This window comes from Meles meles, chromosome 19, assembly GCF_922984935.1.
Source record: "Meles meles chromosome 19, mMelMel3.1 paternal haplotype, whole genome shotgun sequence".
NCBI classification, from domain to species: Eukaryota; Metazoa; Chordata; class Mammalia; order Carnivora; family Mustelidae; genus Meles; species Meles meles.
In genome coordinates, this window is record NC_060084.1 from 44,337,845 (window position 1) to 44,356,708 (window position 18,864).

General features: G+C 40.9%; 1 protein-coding gene across 6 annotated transcripts in view; it reads left to right on the forward strand.

Annotated features, from left to right (window-relative positions):
• LOC123931795 (zinc finger protein 573) overlaps positions 1–3,066 on the forward strand; it is a 32,525-nt gene extending 29,459 nt beyond the window's left edge. For 5 of the 6 annotated variants that reach the window (XM_045989370.1, XM_045989371.1, XM_045989373.1 and 2 more), the window contains one exon: positions 1,012–3,066. In XM_045989370.1, coding sequence (XP_045845326.1) covers positions 1,012–2,705 — 1,694 coding nt within the window. In that variant the 3' untranslated portion in view covers positions 2,706–3,066. The remainder of the gene's footprint in view (positions 1–1,011) is intronic. The other variant, XM_045989376.1, reaches the window with a different exon arrangement.
• The last annotated feature ends 15,798 nt before the right edge of the window (positions 3,067–18,864 follow it).

Genomic DNA, 18,864 nt, shown 5'->3' on the forward strand with positions numbered 1-18,864 from the left:
ACTCAACTGAAGATAAGTAAAAACAATTATTTAACACCTGTGATATATCAGAACCTTGTAAATCAGTGATGAAAAAGAGGAAGGATTATGTCTGCTCTTGGGAAAGTTTGGGGAAATGTAAATAGAATATCAGATAAGGAAACTAATGTTATCATAATTGGAAATAAAGGGATGGTGGAAGGAATGAAGTGCTAGAACATAAAAAGACAGACATGGATATACTTAGAGTTAGCAGGTGTCCCCTTTCTAAGGGATGAGAAGGATCAGCTTATAAAGTGCCCAGGCCCAAGAAGTCTTGTCAGACAAAACAGTATTTGGAAAGCATAAAGTATAGAGGTTGTACCATATCCTAAGTGATGGGAAGAGAGAATGTGAAATGGTCCACCTGGGTGGCTCAGATGGTTAAACGTCTGCCTTCAGCTCAGGTCATGATCTCAGGGTCCTGGGATTTTGAGTCCCATATCGGGCTTCCTTCTCAGCAGGGAGCCTTTTTCTCCCTCTCCCTCTGTTGTTCCCCCTGCTTGTGCTGTCACTCTCTGTCAAATAAATAAAGTCTTTAAAAAGAGAGAGAGAGAATGTGAAAGGAGATAGGGGCAAAGAAGGCAGTGTTTGGACATTCCAAGAGTAAAGAGAAACACTAGAGAAACTTAGGATAAATTCTTAACCTTTGATCTGCATTTAAATCAGTGGTAGAAATATTTAAAATAAAGATGCCAAGGTTTTTTTCCCTCTTAATTCTAACTTACTTGGTCTGTGACAGAACCAGGATATCAGATTTACAACAAGCTTGCCAAAGATTCTGGCCCACACCTAAATTTCAGTAACTTCACTATCTCACATAACTTATATACATCTCTGAACCCTTGGCCTTTCAAAATTTTCCTAACTATATTTTACTATTCAGTAAGTCCTTCACTTATTATGAGTGTTGGTTCCTATTTCTTTCATAGAAGTTCCATGTTCTCTAGTATAAGAAATACAATTTCCTTTTGTTTTCTTCTTTTGTTTCAGATTTGGATTTACACTGTGAGGTAATCAGCCATGTAGAAATGCCCACTTACGAAAAAGATATATCTTCTACACAACATCAGAGCACATGGAACAACAAGAAATTCTACAAATGTCAGAAGAAATTTAGTAGTGGCTCTCAATTTATTCTACATCACAGGTTTCATATTGGCAGAAGACCCTATGAATGCAAGGACTGTGGGAAGACCTTTCGTAGTGGCTATCAACTTACCCTACATCAGAGATTGCATACTGGTGAGAAATCTTATGAATGTACAGAGTGCAGGAAGAACTTTAAAAGTGGTTATCAACTTACTGTACATCAGAAATTTCATACTGGTGAGAAAACCTATGAATGTAAGGACTGTGGGAAGGCCTTTATTTATGCTTCACACATTGTTCAGCATGAGAGAATCCACACTGGAGGGAGGCCTTATGAATGTCGGGAATGTGGGAAGGCCTTTAATCAAGGTGGACACCTTAAAATTCATCAAAGAATTCATACTGGTGAGAAACCCTATAAATGTCAAGAATGTGGGAAGGCTTTTAGTAGGCGCTCAAACCTCATTGAACATGGGCAGATCCATACTGATGGGAAACTTTACATATGTGAGAAGTGTGGGAAGGCCTTTAAAAGAGGTCATCAACTTACCATACATCAGAGTGTTCATACTGGTAAAAAACCATATGATTGTAAAGAATGTGGAAAAGGCTATACCACTGCCTCATACCTTATTCTACATCAGAGAATTCATAAAGGTGGGAAACCATATGAATGTAAGGAATGTAAGAAAACCTTTACCTTGTATAGAAATCTTACTCGACATCAGCAAATTCACACTGGTGAGAAACTTTTTGAATGTAAGCAATGTGGGAAGGCCTATACTACTGGCTCAAAGCTTTTTCAACATCAGAAAATTCACACTGGTGAGAAGCCCTTTGAATGTAAGGAATGTGGAAAGGCCTTTAGCTTATATGGATATCTTCATCAACATCAGAAGATTCATACTGGTATGAAACATTTTGAATGTAAGCAGTGTAAAAAAACCTTTACTTTGTATAGAAATCTTATTCGACATCAGAGTATACATACTGGTAAGAAACTTTTTGAATGTAAGGAATGTGGGAAGGCCTATACTACTGCCTCAAACCTTGTGCAACATCAGAAAACTCATACCGGTGAGAAACCCTATGAATGCAAAGACTGTGGAAAGACCTTTAGCTTGCATGGATATCTTAAACAACATCAGAAAATCCATACTGGTGTGAAACCCTATGAGTGTATGATATGTAGGAAAACCTTTACTTTCTATAGAAACCTTACCCTACATCAGAGTATTCATACTGACGAGAAACCTTTCAAATGTAAGGAATGTGGGAAGACCTTTAGACGCAGTTCACACCTTACCGCACATCAGAGTGTTCATGCTGATAAGAAACCCTTTGAATGTATGAAATGTAGGAAGTCCTTTAAAACATTTGGATACCTTACACAACATCAGAAAATTCATACTGGTGGGAAACGCCACAACTGTAAGGAATGTGGGAAGGCCTTTCGTCGTGCTTCAAACCTTGTTCAACATGAGAGAATTCATACTGGTGAAAAGCCCTATGTGTGTAAGAAGTGTGGGAAAGCCTTCAGGTATGGTTCTGCCCTTAAAGTACATCAGGGAATACATACAGATCTGAAACTTTAAGAACATAAGGAATGTGATAATGCTTTTAGGCATGGCCCAGACCTTTTAAACATCAGGCAGTTCACACTGGTGAGAAATTATTGAATGTTAGTCTTTATAGGTATGTCTTCACCAAAAGAGAGAATTCATTATGTAGTTCTTATCACTTTATAAAGATTACAGTGTCACTCCCATTTTAATGAATGTTTGACTAAACAATAGCAAATTAAACCCTGAATAGCCAAAGCAATCTTGAAAAAGAAGATTAGAACTGGGGGTATCATGATCCCAGATTTCAAGATCTACTACAAAGCTGTAGTAATTAAAACAGTGTGGTACTGGTGTAAAAATGGGCACAAGGATCAGTGGAACAGAATAGAGAGCCCAGAAATCATCCACAACTAGATGGTCAATTAATCTTCAACAGAGGAGGCAAAAATATGTCTCTTCAACAAATGATGTTGGGAAAACGGGACCACTATCTTACACCATACACTAAAAATAAACTCAAAATGGATTAAAGACCTAAATGTGAGACCCAAAGCCATAAAAATCCTAGAAGAGAATGCAGGCAGTAATTTCTCTGAAGTCGGCCATAGCAACATTTTTCTAGATAGGTCCCCTGAGGGAAGGGAAACAAAAGCAAAAGTAAAGTACTGGGACAACATCAAAATAAAAAGCTACTGCATAGTGAAGGAAACAATTAGCAAAACTAAAAAACAATTTACAGAATTAGAGAATATATTTGCAAATGACAAATTCAGTAAAGGTTTAGTGTCCAAAAATATAAAAAGCTTACACAACTCAACACAAAAAACAATCCAGTATTAAATTGAGCAGAAGATAAGAACAAATATTCTCCAAAGAAGACATAAGATGGCCAACCGACACATAAAAAGATGCTTAACATCACTCATCATTGGGGAAATGCAAATCAAAACCACAATGGGGTATCACCTCACACCTGTCAGAATGACTAAAATCAACAATACAAGAAACAGTGTTGGCAAGGATATGGAGAAAAAGGAACCCTTTTGCACTGTTGGTATGAATGCAAACTGGTGCACCCACTGAAGAAAACAGTATGGAGATTCCTAAAAAAACTAAAAATAGAATAACCACAGGATCCAGTAATTCCATTACTGGATATTTACCCAGAGAATACAAAAACTAATTTGAAAAGATGTGTGCACCCCTATATTTATTGGAGCATTATTTATAATAGCCAAGTTATGGAACCAGTCAAAATGTCCATCAATAAATGAATTTATTTGGATGGGGCACCTGGGTGGTTCAGTGGATTAAAGCCTCTGCCTTCAGCTCAGGTCATGATCCCAGGGTCCTGGGCTCGAGCCCAGCATCGGGCTCTCTGCTCTGCAGGGAGTCTGCTTCCCCTCCCCTCTCTCTGCCTGCCTCTCTGCCTACTCGTGATCTCTGTCTGTCAAATAAATAACATCTTTTAAAAAAATGAATGAATAAAGAAGAATGAAATGCCATTTGCGAAAACAGAATTAGAGGGCATAATGCTAAGTGAAGTAAGTCAGTCAGAGAAAGACAAATACCATATGATTTCACTCATATGTAGAATTTAAGAAACAAAACAAATGAACAGCGGAAAAAATAGACAAACCAAAACAACAACAACAAACAGACCCTTAACTATAGAGAACAAACTGATGGTTACCCTTCTGAGGGCTTGGGGAGGGGGTGGGATTAGTGAAATAGGTAAAGGGGATTAAGAGGATACTTTTCATGATGAGCACTGAGTCGTGTGTAGAATTGTTGAATCACTATGTTGTACACCTGAAGCTAATATAACACTGTATGTTGACTATACTGGAATTAATTTTTAGAAAATAATGACAAATTAAGAAAAAATGGGAATCTCAAATTTTTCATGCCTATGGTGTGCATGGAATTTTCAATTAAATTTGTTAAATTTAAGGGCGCCTGGGTGGCTCAGTTGGTGAAGCGTCAGCCTTTGGCTCAGGTCATGAGACCAGGGTCCTGGGATAGAGTCCTACATCTGGCTCCCTGCTCGGTAGGGAGCCTGCTTCTACCTCTCCCCCTGCTGCTCCCCCTGCTTGTACTTCCTCTCTCTCTGTCAAATAAGTAAAATAAAATCTTTTAAACAATTTGTCAATTTAATGAATGGCTAAAAGGCTTCCGTAATAATCAATGGCTGTGTCACAGATTTCCCCAAATCTTACTGGCTTATCACAACAACTCTCACAGATTCTGTGGATCAGAAATTCAGAAGTAACTTGGCTGAGTGCTTCTGGACTGGGTTTTTCCTGAGATTTTAGTCATCTGGAATATTGGGTCCAGGTGGCTCGCTCACATTGGCTGCTGGTACAGAGAGAGTGTGTCAGAAATCCATCCTTGTCCACAGTGGACCTGATTTACATGAGGAAATCCTGGACTTGAAGTTGATGCTTTAAGTGAGTGACTTAAAGCACTGGCACTTCTTGAGTATATTTTGCATGTGGTAAGAATGTAAACAATTTATACTGAGACAACTAATCGTTGTGTTTTTAAAAAATATATATCCACAAATTCTCTGAAACTGCACCCTTCAAAACTGAAGCCTCCCTCTTGCTGCATTCCAAGCAACCAGAAAAATCTGAGTAAGTATGTCTGCTTCTCACAGTTTCTATGGGTCAGGAATTTGGGAGCAGATATGCAAAGGCGTTCTGGCACCATGTATCTCATGGATTGAAGATCTGGAAGGGATTGATGGGGGTTGGATGATCTGCTTTCAAAGATGACTTAGTTTTGTGGCTGATAAGTTCATCCTGGCAAGTTATTTCCTCTCCAGCAGGACCCTTCCATGTGCTACTTGAGTGTCCTTGTGACAGGATAATTGGCTTTTCTCAGAACTGATCCTTGCTATAATCTAGCTTTGGCAGTCACTTCTGCCTCATCTTCCTTATTAGCAGTGGGTAGGTCAAGTCCAGCCCACATTCACCAGGAGAGAGATCCAGCTTCACCTTTTGAAAGGGGAAGTGTCAAAACATTTGCAGACATTTTAAAAATATTTATTTATTTGACAGAGGTCACAAATAGGCAGAAGCAGGCAGAGAGAGAGCGGGAAGTAGGCTCCCCACTGAGCAGAGAGCCCGATGCGGGGCTCAATCCCAGGACCCCGGGATCATGGACTGAGCCAAAGGCAGAAGCTTTAACCCGCTGAGTCATCCAGGTGCCCCATTTGGAGACATTTTTAAATCACCACACCTGCCTACACTGCTCAATTATTGTTAAACTCTCAAAAATTGATAATAAACATGTTTGTTTCATGTTCACAGTAATCCTTTAAGCCGCAGCACATACCTTACCTGTCATCGTTGCCATTCTACCAACTTATGGACCGTGTATTATCGGCCAAGATACTTACCACCTATCATGGCATCATTTGCTAAATGCTAATCAGGAACACATAATAGTTTTATTATGGAGATTAATTGAAGTCATACTTGTAAAACCTTGGGAGATTATCTGGTCTATAACCCGTGTTCAATAAATATGAGCTGGTACTCTCATCACTACTTCTGTTGCTGATAGTTTTTATGAGTAAGATTTTAAGTTTAATTAATTTCAGACAGCTTCTTCAAGCCACTCATTAAATTTTACATAATTTTGGAAATAAGTACATGATTTAGGGTGTGTAGAGATTATGATAATAGCAACAATTCATATTCTCCATTCACAATTTAAGATTAGGTAGGAATTAATAATGGGCTAGTAAAAAGTAAATCGTTCTTTTGGAGATTTTTCCTAAATTTGTAATGTAAATATTTCTTTGCTAATCAGTATCTAGTCTAGGTTAATACATTGCATTTGGGCTTTTTTTCTAAGGTAGTACTTTTTTTATGTCTTTGATTTTTTTTTAAGAGGTTTTTCTTTTATTTGACAGAGAACAAGCAGGGGCAGTGGGAGAGGGAAAAGCAGGCTCCCCACTGAGCAGGATTCTGATGTGGGGCTTGATCCCAGGACCCTGGAATCATGACCTGAGCTGAAGGCAGACACTTAATGGACTGAGCCACCCAAGCTCCTCTATGTCATTGATTTTTATGTAACATGTCTAGAATGCTCACATTCTGATTTATTTCCCCCTGATATGATTTGTTGATCTGTCCCTCATTTTTCCTATAAGTTGGAAATTATATCCAGAGAATTCATTAAGTTCAGGCACCTGGGTGGCTCAGTCAAGAGTCCAGCTCTTGGTTTCACCTCCGGCCAGATCTCAGGGTCATGGGATCGAGCCCTATGTCAGGGCTCTGTGCTTATTGTGGACTTTGCTTGAGATTCTCTCTCCCTCTTCCTTCCCTTTCCCTCCCCCTCTGCCCTTCCCCTGCCCACTCTCTCTCAAATAAATAAATAAATAAATATTTTATTTGTCAGAGAGAGAGCAAGTGCATGCACAAGCAGGGTGGGCAGGGGGAAGAGGGGGAAGTAGGCTTCCCACTGAGCAAGGTGCCGGACTTGGGACTGCATCCCAGGACCCTGGGATCATGACCCAAGCCAAAGGCAGACGCTAAACCCATTGAGCCACTCAGGTGTCCCAACAAATCTTTTTTCAAAAAGTAATGTTATCCATTTTTTGTTTTGTACTTTTCAGTGTCTTATTAAAGTTTCCCTATTATTACTTACTTTTGCCAGTTTAAGCTTGTAATGACTGAGCAAGATCTGATTTAAAAATATGATTGTATATAAAAACTGTCCATTGATCCTCATAGATTTACCCATTTTTTATTTATATGTCACTGGAATATAAAATAAGATACAATAAAAATACAATACAAAAAACAATAAAATAAAATTTTAGAAGTTACATCTTAGAGAATTAAACTTTTATCAACATATAGTGTATTTTTAGTCTATAGTCATCCTTTCAAATTAATCTTGTCTGCTCCAAAATTATGTATATATTTCTAAAAGATTTTATTTATTTATTTATTTATTTATTTTTGCCAGAAGAGAGAGAGCACAAGCAGGAGTGGCAGGCAGAGGGAGAAGCAGGCTTCCCACTGAGAAAGGAGCCTGATGCGGGACTCCATCCGAGGATCCTGGGATCCTGGGATCATGACTCAGCCAAAGGCGGACTCCTAACCAACTGAGCCACCCAGACGTCCCATGCTCCAAAATTATATTAACTTTCTTTTATAAGTACTTAACTTTTTATCATCTTTTTCATTGCTACCTCTCCTTAAGCTTTAGATGTGACCCTTTTAACACCTACAGCCACATTTTTATTTATTTTTTTAAAAGATTATATTTTTTAGTAATTTCCACACCCAAAGTGGGGCTTGAATCCACAACCCCAAGATCAAGAGTGGCATGATCCACCTACTAAGCCAGCCAGATGCCCCTGTTTTTATTTTTCTAACAGGAGGAAAAAAATACCCAGTTTTATTTTGTGCACTGGAGGCTCAATAATGAAATTGAGATGTCCTTAATTTTTAAGTTGATGTTTAATGGAATTAATCCATTTAAATTACCAGTGATTATTGACAAACATGAATCATTTTTAGTTGCCTAATATTCTTTCTACATTTTTCTCTTACTTTCTTTTACATTTATCTTTTTTTTTTCTTTTATCACTTTGGAAATTTTTCACTCTTGTTTGATTCTATAAGCTGTTAATATAGAAATAAAACAAGGATTTTAACTTAAAGTCCAAATTTAATTGATACAGTTTTCCACACACCTGACATTTGTTAGAATTCTTCAATTTCGAGGGCACCTAGCTGGCTCTGGTTGTTAAGCTGGACTCTTGGTTTTGGTTCAGATCATGATCTGAGGGTCCTGAGATGAGAGCCTAAAGTGGGGTTCCTCCTTGGGTGTGGAGCCTGCTTAAGATTCTCTCTCCCTTACACTCTGTGCTCCCCCTACCCCATACCCACATGTGCATTCTTTCTCTCTAAAAGAAGGAGCTTTGAGGGGTGCCTGGGTGGCTCAGTGGTTAAAGCCTCTGCCTTCGGCTCTGGTCATGATCCCAGGGTTCTGGGATTGAGCTCCACATCAGGCTGTCTGCTCAGCCAGGGAGCCTGCTTCCTCCTCTTTCTCTGCCTGCCTCTCTGCATACTTGTGATCTCTGTCTGTCAAATAAATAAAATCTTTAAAAAAAAAAAGAAGGAGCTTTGATTTCATCCTGGCATCTCCACCTACTGCCAGGTTTTGGTATTGTGAGGCCCTGTTGGCTCCCCAGCCAGTTGTCACCCCAACCTGGATCTGGGCAAGCCCGTGCAGGTGAGAGGGAAAGGTGAGGATGATGGCTTCAGGGAAGCAGAAGATGCTGCCATCAGCTTTGTGTTGGACCAGATCAGCTCATGTCTGGACCACCTGGAAGAAAACCTCTACCTCCACATCTGTCTCCAGGAGCTGCCTGAGTCCAACTGACAGACATGTCTTGAGTTCCAGTCCAGCTCAGGAAGGACCCTAGGCTCCTCTAGCGCCCAACCAGGACCCAATCCTTCCGCCCTGGGCTCGGCTTTGGCCATGAGTACTCAGCACCTGACTTAGATACCTTCTCAAGTCTGGGCCGACAGTTCCCCTAGTAGGTCTGTCTGCCTGGGCCACCCTTCTGGTATTCCCCTTGGGGTGCCTGGGCCCACCCCCACCATACCTGGGGGCAGGTATGGGTGTGTGACCACGCACCTTGCCTGACTGTCCAGTTCCTGGCCACTCCCCACTCTGCCCAGGCCTTGAGTGTCTACATTAAGCAGATCTCAAACACCAATGAATGAATTTTAAAACAATGCTTCCACTTCAACCCTCCCTTAAAAGTTGCTATGATGGGGCACCTGGGTGGCTCAGTGGGTTAAGCCTCTGCCTTTGGCTCAGGTCATGATCTCAGGGTCCTGGGATCAAGCCCCACATCCGGCTCTCTGCTTAGCGGGGAGCCTGCTTCCCCCTTTCCCCCTGCCTGCCTCTCTGCCTACTTGTGATCTCCCTCTCTGTCAAATAAATAAATAAAATCTTTAAAAAAAAAAAAAAAGAACTTCCAGAAAGTCAAATAACTTTAAATGTTCTTAAGGGGAGCATAATATTTGTAGGCTTTCAGCTAGTCCCCAATTGTGAAATTTAAGAGTTTTGATTTTTGTTTCTCTCTTTCTTCTATACCTGACCAAGAGGATGGAAATGCCTCCTGGCCTATTGCCTAGTTGAGGAGAGTTATTGAGGACCAGCAAGAGTTCCAGGGAAAACCTAGTAGGTAATGTATCATGATATTTTTCTGATATATAAGGAAGAGACCAATGATGCTAATGAAAAGAACGTGGTAGCCTATGAAAAAAATATAAAGAAAATGAAAAGAGCCTGCTAAGGACAGTTTTAGAAATGGTAGGTGTATAGGATTACTCAGGAGATTCGTGAGCAAAACATCTAAGAACTGATTTAATGGAAGAGAGAAGCGACCGAAGGAAACCAGAATATGTCACCTCTAAATATGCCTCCTTGACATAAAAGTTACTGTGAGCTGAAGGCAATTAAAAAGATACAAAACCAGGGGTGCCTGAGTGAGTTAAAGCCTTTGCCTTCGGCTCACGTCATGGTCTCATGGTCTCAGGGTCCTGGGATCAAGCCCCGCATTGGGCTCTCTGCTCAGCAGGGAGCATGCTTCCTTCTGTCTCTCTGCCTGCCTCTCTGACTACTTGTGACCTCTATCAAATAAATTAATTAAATCTTAAAAAAAAAAAAAGATACAAACCCAAAAAGAACTCCCCATTTTCTGCCTAAAGGCAAAAAAATTATTTTGCAGGAGACAGACTCTACTCACCCCAGAGAGGGCATCAGAGGAATCTGCAAACAAACCCTACTCCATTTGTTTCCTCTTGATACTTACCTTCCCACAGTTTGCTGCTGTTGGAAGCCTAAAACTGCTTTCTTTGTCCTGTCATTTTCTATAAACTTATTCTTTGTTGAAGATGCTATAAAATCTGGAATTCTAGGGGCGCCTGGGTGGCTCAGTGGGTTGGGCCGCTGCCTTCGGCTCAGGTCATGATCTCAGGGTCCTAGGATCGAGTCCCGCATCGGGCTCTCTGCTCAGCGGGGAGCCTGCTTCCCTCTCTCTCTCTCTGCCTGCCTCTCTGTCTGCTTGTGATCTCTCTCTGTCAAGTAAATAAATAAAATCTTAAAAAACAAAAAAAGAAAAAAAATCTGGAATTCTAAGCCACCTATTTGAGCTGTTTTTGTTTTAGATTTCTCCTAGGTGATACCTGCTGCCCATCTTGATAAGCTGTTTTTCTGCTGTTAATTTTGTCTTTTATTATAGGGGTCTCAGCCAGCTGCTCAGAAGTGTAGAAGGAAAATTACTTTTCCACCCCTACATAATCAAGAAGTCCTTAGGTTGTGGCTTCACTATGTGTTTTGACTACTTTATTGGTATTTGTGAATGATTAATTTTTTAGTCTTTGTTCCTTTTTCTCTTCAGGGTATTGACCAATATTTTAAGTGACAGACATTAAATTAATACTTATTTGTCCACTTAATCTGTTATAAATATTTCCCCCAAATTCATAGATGTTGTTTTCGTTTTGCTTTATTTACCTATACTATTCAAATATTTTGGGTATTTATAAATAACCATTAAGATTTACAAATAACGATTATGTGAAAATTCTCTCTCTGGATTCCTCCCCTTGCTTATGTTTAGAAAATCTGTAGCCTAAACCAAAATAATAAAAATATTTACAAGATATTTCTTCCAATTTTTTTTTGCCATTTCTAATTAATTCAGTCCATCTTTAATGTTTCTAAGGATGAAGAATGCAATGGAATGAAGAATGTCACGTCACCTTTATACATTAGTCATTTCCTTAACCCTTCATTGGACACGCTAGACCTTTCCCTGTAGTACAAAAGTTGACATTTACATACATTAGTGAACAGGTTGTCTTTATTTCAGGGGACACAACAAACTCAGCATCCCACATTCAGATGCTCACACGCTGGCAAGCACACCATGATCCTCGGGGCCACATCACTGACCCTCACAACAGGGCGGACCCTCACACACACGGCTGAGGCCTTCGAAGAGAAGAGCTCCGCAGTCCCCTTCTCAGAGCTCCCTGGTCAGGTATCAGCCAGACTCGCCTCCTCCAGGAAAGCACCACCGCTGCACGAACCTTTCGCCTCAGGTCTTGGCCTCCAGCAGGTCGGTGATGTGCGCTTGCGCACGCCCAGGCCGCGCGGCCACTCCCAGAAGTCTCCCGGGCTCCCACGCAGGGCGTGCCGCTTTACTTCAGGACTTTTACGCCCCCACGCTCTGTGTCCCACGGTGTGCGTCGTGACTGGGACCTCGGGCTCTTTCTGCGTGTCCCATGTTGGGCGCCTCGCGTGAGTGGCCCTGGTGTGAGGAAGACGCCCTTTTATTGTGGGTCGCCGCGGAAAAGGCTGTGCGGACGCAGCGTGGAGCTCGTGTGGCGGTGAGAGTGGGAGCCGGCAACGCCAGTGCCGGTCCCCTCAGGCCTGTGGGTGCTCCAGCCGCAGAGGAGGGTGCTTGTGCCCCTGTGAGAAGGACAAAGGGTGTGTATTTGTGGGAGGCGGAGCTAGGGTGCAGTTGTAAGACTAGGAGAGATGCGTGGTTGCCGTCGTGTGATGGAGACGTAAGGTGCGTGTCCTTCATCTGAGCTTGTGTTGTGGTAGCTCTGTGGTGAGTGGCCCTGGGAGCGCTGGCTCTGGGTCCGCTGCCGCTCCCTCCACCTTCCTGTCAGCCACATATGACTACTCCAGAGAAGTGACGGCTGGCGGGAAACCATATACTGAGACCAGCTCTTAGGACGGGAATTTTAGATCATGAATTATCCCGACACTGGCTTCTAGGAACGTGTGGATAGAGAGACTCCAAGAATAGTATTCCTTCCGGGACTGTCCTTGGGAGTTTTCTGGGGTCCGTTTACATACCTGAGACTGTCAGCATTCTTTGAGCCCTGGGAAGAACACGTGTGAACAGTCTTGCTTCATTCTGGTTAATACGTCTGAGGTCACAGCGGTGGTAGCCATGGAGAGTAGAACATAAATGCTCAGTACTGTGGTGAATCTGATTATTCCCGTTCAGGTTTCTGTAGTTAAGCAGTGAAAACATGAGTTTGTGACGTGTGTTTACAAGTTAAGGGACTGAGCCAGAATTCGGGTGACCAAGACCAGGATTTCTTAACAGGGGTCCTTTGTATTTATAGGTGTAGAGGGAACCACAGCTCCCTGAAATTGTGTAGATAATTGCTGCGTATATTTGGAAACTTTAATTTTCCAAGGATGTACATAATTCAAAAAATTTACACCTGGTTTTATCTAGAAACAAAAATTGCTATACGTTGAAACGATTTTGCACAAAATTAGTGATCAGGGTGATGGGGATAGTTGAGAAAACCCATGACATCAATGAGAGAATATTATGCAGGTGATATAGTTTCTGTTTATACAAATTAGTTATTATAAGGAAAGAGACTTATCTAATGAAATCATCGTTATATTTGTGGATATAGTAGTCAAGAAAATTTTAGGGGTGCCTGGGTGGCTCAGTTGATTAAGTGTCTGCCTTCAGCTCAGGTCATGATCTCAAGGTCCTGAGAATGAGCCCCATGTCCGGCTTCCGGCTCAGCAGAGGGTCTCTGCTTCTTCCTTTCCCTCTGCCCCACCACTTGGTGTGCATGTGTGCTGTTTCTCTCAAATAAATAAACAAAATCTAGAAAAAGAGAAATTAAAATTATATATGAAGTACATATTTAAAAATAGAATTTTGTAAAACCTTTTTGGGAGGATTATATCCAAAATGATATTTTAATTGGTTATTCAGAGAGGATGGAAGGTATGTAGTCATATTTATGGGACAGCGTCTGTGTACTCAAAAGACTCTCCTGCCTATTTTACGTACATATTGTTGTTAATCTGCAAAGGCCATTTCCCTTCTGTTAATGGAAAAATGTTTATAGTGAAATGTATCTGATTATATTCATGTAGTACAACTAAAGGCTGTTAAAGAACAGGTAAGTAGTAGTTGTTTCAATCACTGATTGTTCATGGCAGGCCTAGTATGTACAGATGTTTTTAATTTTTTTTTAATTTTTTTTACTTATTTGTCAGAGAGAGAGAGAGAGTACAAGTGAGGGGTGGGGGTGGCAGGGAGAGGGAGAAGCAGGCTACCTGCTGAGCTCGGAGCCCTATGCATGACTCAATCCCAGGACCCTGGGATCATGACCTGGGCCAAAGGCAGACACTTGACTGAGCCAGCCACCCAGGTATCCCAGTACAGATTTATTTTTGTTTTTTAGATTTTATTTATTTGACAGACAGAGATCACAAGTAAGCAGAGAGGCAGGCAGGAGAGAGGAAGGAAGCAGGCTCCCTGCTGAGCAGAGAGCCCAATGGGGGGCTTGAACCCAGGATCCTGAGATCATGACCTGAGCCAAAGGCAGAGGCTTTAACCCACTGAGCCACCCAGGCGCCCCTAGATTTTTTTTAATGATGAAAATATAGCCTCTGCCGTAACAGTGACTTAAAATATTTTAAATACTTTTGAATATCTTTATGTTGCATTTATTATAATAAAAATAATGCAGACTTATTGCAAAAGAAATTAATGTCCCAAGAAGTTGTTTGTTTGTTTGTTTTAAGGTTTTTTTTTTTTTTTTTTTAATTTGACACAGAGAGAGACAGTGAGAGAGGGAATACAAGCAGAGGGAGTGGGAAAGGGAGAAGCAGGCTTTCTGCTATGCAGGGAGCCGGCTCTATCCCAGAACCCTGGGATCATGACCTGAGCCAAAGGCAGATGCTTAATGACTGAGCCACCCAGGCACCCCTAATGTCCTAAGAAATTTAAAAAGAAAATCTCACTGTCTAAAATAATCACTTTTGGGGTGCCTGGGTGGCTCAGCGGATCCCAGGGTCCTGCGATCGAGCCCCACATCGGGCTCTCTGCTCGGCAGGGAGCCTGCTTCTTCCTCTCTGCCTGCCTCTCTGCCTACTTGTAATCTCTGTCAAATAAATAAATAAAATCTTTTTTAAAAAAAGATTTTAAAATAATCACTTTTAATATTTTGGTGTATGTCTTTCTAGTTTATGTGTGAACATTTCTTTGTGGCTTTGTTTTGGCAAAACATAATTGGTGAAATAAGAGAGACAGAATTCTACTCTTAGTTTGAAAAAGAAATCTAGCCCAATCATGGGTTTCCTTGTACCTCTGTTTGTTAGGGAGGAGGAAATGCCAGGGATCTTCTTCTTTGAAGAACACTTAATTTTCACATCTTAGATATTAGGAATGTTGTTCAAAATCTTATTGTGGCACCAAATTATTAAATAATACAACCTTTCATAATTAATAATTTAGGCAGTGGCACATGCCTGTAGTCACAGCTACTTGGGAGGCTGAGACAGGAGAATCATGTGAAGTCTTCTTTAAGAAAAATTAAATTTTCTCAAAGGTAGGAACTGAATTTTTTTTTTTTTTTTTTGACAGAGATCACAAGTAGGCAGAGAGGCAGGCAGAGAGAGAGGAGGAAGCAGGCTCCCCGCTGAGCAGAGAGCCGATGCAGGGCTTGATCCCAGGACCCTGAGATCGTGACCTGAGCAGAAGGCAGAGGTTTAACCCACTGAGCCACCCAGGCGCCCCAGGAACTGAAATTTTTAAAAGTAAAGAGAAAGCTCAAGGAGCACAAATTTTCTATGAGAAAAGCCTAATGCAGGAGAATTAAATTCCATGTGTAATAATGGATTAAGGGTCACGTAATGACTTTTGTTTTCAGTAGTGATAATTTATATCAGCCATCTTATACTTTTTAGTGTTTATATGGATTGTCTTGTTTATTTTTTTAAGATTTTATTTATTTATTTGACAGAGAACACAAGTAGGCTGAGCAGCAGGCTGAGGAAGAGGGAGAAGCAGGCTTTCTGCTGAGCAGGGAGCCCGACACGGAACTCAATCCCAGGACCCCAGAATCATGACCTGAGGCAAAGGCAGACACTTCAACGAACTGAGCCACACAGGCACCCTTAGATTGTCTTGTTTATTCTTCAAAACAGTCATATGTAGGGGCGCCTGGGTGGCTCAGTGGGTTAAAGCCTCTGCCTTCGGCTCAGGTCATGATCCCAGGGTCCTGGGATGGAGCACTGCATCGGGCTCTCTGCTCAGCGGGGAGCCTGCTTCCTCCCCTCTCTCTCTACCTGCCTCTCTGTCTACTTGTAATCTCTGTCTGTCAAATAAATAAATAAATAAATCTTAAAAAAAAAACAAAAACAGTCATATGTAGTAGGTGATATTCTTAAACTTTCTTTGCTCATTTTGTAATAAACAGAGGCACTGAGGTATTATTATTAACCCTCACAGCTTAAAGCTCATTTTCAGTTCCTAGAAGTCAGACAATAGAGCCTGTATTCTTAATTTCAACAGAGTATCACCTCCCTACATTATGCATACCTTTTAAAAGCTGTCTTACTGAGTTAATATTGTCTGTCTTTCTTTCTTTCTTTCTTTCTTTTTTATTTTTTTTAAAGATTTTATTTATTTGACAGAGATCACAAGTAGGCAGAGAGGCAGGCAGAGAGGGAGGAAGGGAAGCAGGCTCCCCGCTGAGCAGAGAGCCCGATGCGGGGCTGGATGCCAGGACCCTAAGATCATGACCTGAGCTGAAGGCAGAGGCTTTAACCCACTGAGCCACCCAGGCGCCCCTCTTTCTTTCTTTTTTAAAGATTTATTTATTTACTTATTTGACAGACAGAGATCACAAGTAGGCAGAGAGGCGGGTGGGGGGGTGGGGGGACACATGTTCCCCGCTGAGCAGAGAACGCGATGCGAGGCTCGATCCCAGGACCCTGGGATCATGACCTGAGCCGAAGGCAGAGGCTTTAACCCACTGAGCCACCAAGGTGCCCCAAGTTAATATTGTTTTCCAGCATTTCATATGGATTAATTTTTTTTAAGATTTTATTTATTTATTTGACAGACCGAGATCACAAGTAGACAGGCAGGCAGAGAGAGAGGAAGGGAAGCAGGCTCCCTGCCGAGCAGAGAGCCCGATTCAGGGCTCATTCCCAGGACCCAGGGATCATGACGTGAGCTGAAGGCAGAGGCTTTAACCCACTGAGCCACTCAGGCACCCCTTTATGTGGATTATTATTGAAGCCACAGTATGTCACCATATTGCAGACCATAATATTTTAACCTGTTGGCTTCTGTGAGAAAGTTACGTTTTTAAGTTTTGGTATCAAAAATTTTTCTCTGATGAACATCCTTGTGCACATGCCCTACATACTTCTATAGTTATTTCCTTAAAAAATTTCCTAGAAATGGAATTTTGTGGTTAAAAAAATCAGACTGATTAAGTGCCTACAATATGCTAGACCCAGAAATTTTGGGCTTTGGAGTATTAAAATCCTGGATAGCCATAGTTGCTTCCTTTAAAATGCTTATTATCTAAAATGAGGTAAAATCTGAATAGAAATAATTGTAAGGCAGTGTGTGGTGAAGACCACTGGAAAGATTTAGGTGACCTACTTTGTGAATACAGGAAAGACACACCAGTGTATCTACAGCAACAGTCAGGATATAAACAAAATATACCAGTTCTATGGAATATCTATGGTAATAAGTGGATTTTGTGCTGTGACCTTTTTTTTAATGATTTTATTTATTTATTGGAGACAGAGATATCACAAGTAGGCAGAGGCAGGCAGAGAGAGAGTGGGGGGGGGGAAACAGGCTCCCTGCTGAGCAGAGAGCCCGATGAGGGGCTCTATCCCTGTACCCTGAGATCATGACTTGAGCCAAAAGCAGAGGCTTAACCCACTGAACCACCCAGGCGCCTGTGCTATAACTTTTATACTCACAGTTCTCCTTCTAATTTTGTTAGAGGTAAAGTAAAACTAATAGGGTATCAATTCAGTTGCTGTCTGGGGGACATGATGGCTTAGCTGACAGGTTTAGAAACCAAATAAACCGTTCTGTCAAGAAGACTTGAAATAAAGCTGTACGAGAGCATCATCAGTTTATACAAGAGATTACACAAAGACCGCTTCCTGTTTCTTCTAGACAGAACTCCATCATACCTGAGAAGAAATAATAACATGAGTTCAGATATGGGATCCAAAGGAAACAGACTGTTTCCGAACAAAGCTGTTCGGTAAAACTAACTTTAGTTAACAAAGGACTTTCTTGAATTCTCCTTTTCGGATATCTTCCTGTTAACAAATAAAGAAAAAACAGACATATATTTCAAGTTAACCTATGGTCATTGTTATAGTAATATAAAGTAAGCTTTAAAAAGAAAAAATCAAGAAAGGGGCACCTCGGTGCCTCAGTCAGTTAAGTGTCCAACACTTAATTTTTTTTCTCATATATTTTTTTTATTAACATATAATGTATTATTAGCCCCAGGGGTACAGGTCTGTGAATCGTCAGGCTTACACACTTCACAGCACTCACCATAGCACATACCCTCCCCCTGACTCTTGATTTCATTTCAGCTCAGGTCATAATCTCAGGGTCTTGAGATCAAGCCCTGAGTTGGGCTCAGCAGGATGTCTGCTTGAGATTTTCTCTCTCCCTCTGCCCCTTCCCACTATGTACCTACTCTTTTTTTCCTCTCTCAAATAAATAAATCTTAATAAAAAAAAAACAAAAGAAAAATCAAGATCAAAAGGAAAAGAAAAGCACTGTTAAAGAATGGTCCCATAACCTTCCAGACTTTTTTATCTACTGATTTCAATTGTCTGTTTCTCTATGCTGATTGATATATTCTTAGGTTTTAAAAAAAATAATAATTATAATGGTCAATCTAATTATTTTTGACAGTGTATCTGGAATATTTCTCATATCCTTAAATATTTTTCCCAACTTCACATTTGATATCTACTTTGTATTGTAGTACAGTGATGGTTTGTCATATATTTAACTTGTAAGCTTTCTAGGCTTAATGTACTGATGTTCCATCTCCAATGTCTTTACCGATTTCACTCAGTTCCATAGCCACAAAAGAGGTTCTCATTAAGATGATGTAGGCTCTTTTCAGTCTCAGAAGATGAGAATAAAAGGAAGAGGATTGAAATAAGACTGCACTGCCCATTCTTGGGTCTGCCTCACCAAAGTGATACAGTGGCCAGAGAACTTGTAAAGACTTATGTAGGTCTGATTTTAATGCAGATATGTTTCTGTTCTATGACTTTGTTCTTCAGAGACCCCTGGAATTTG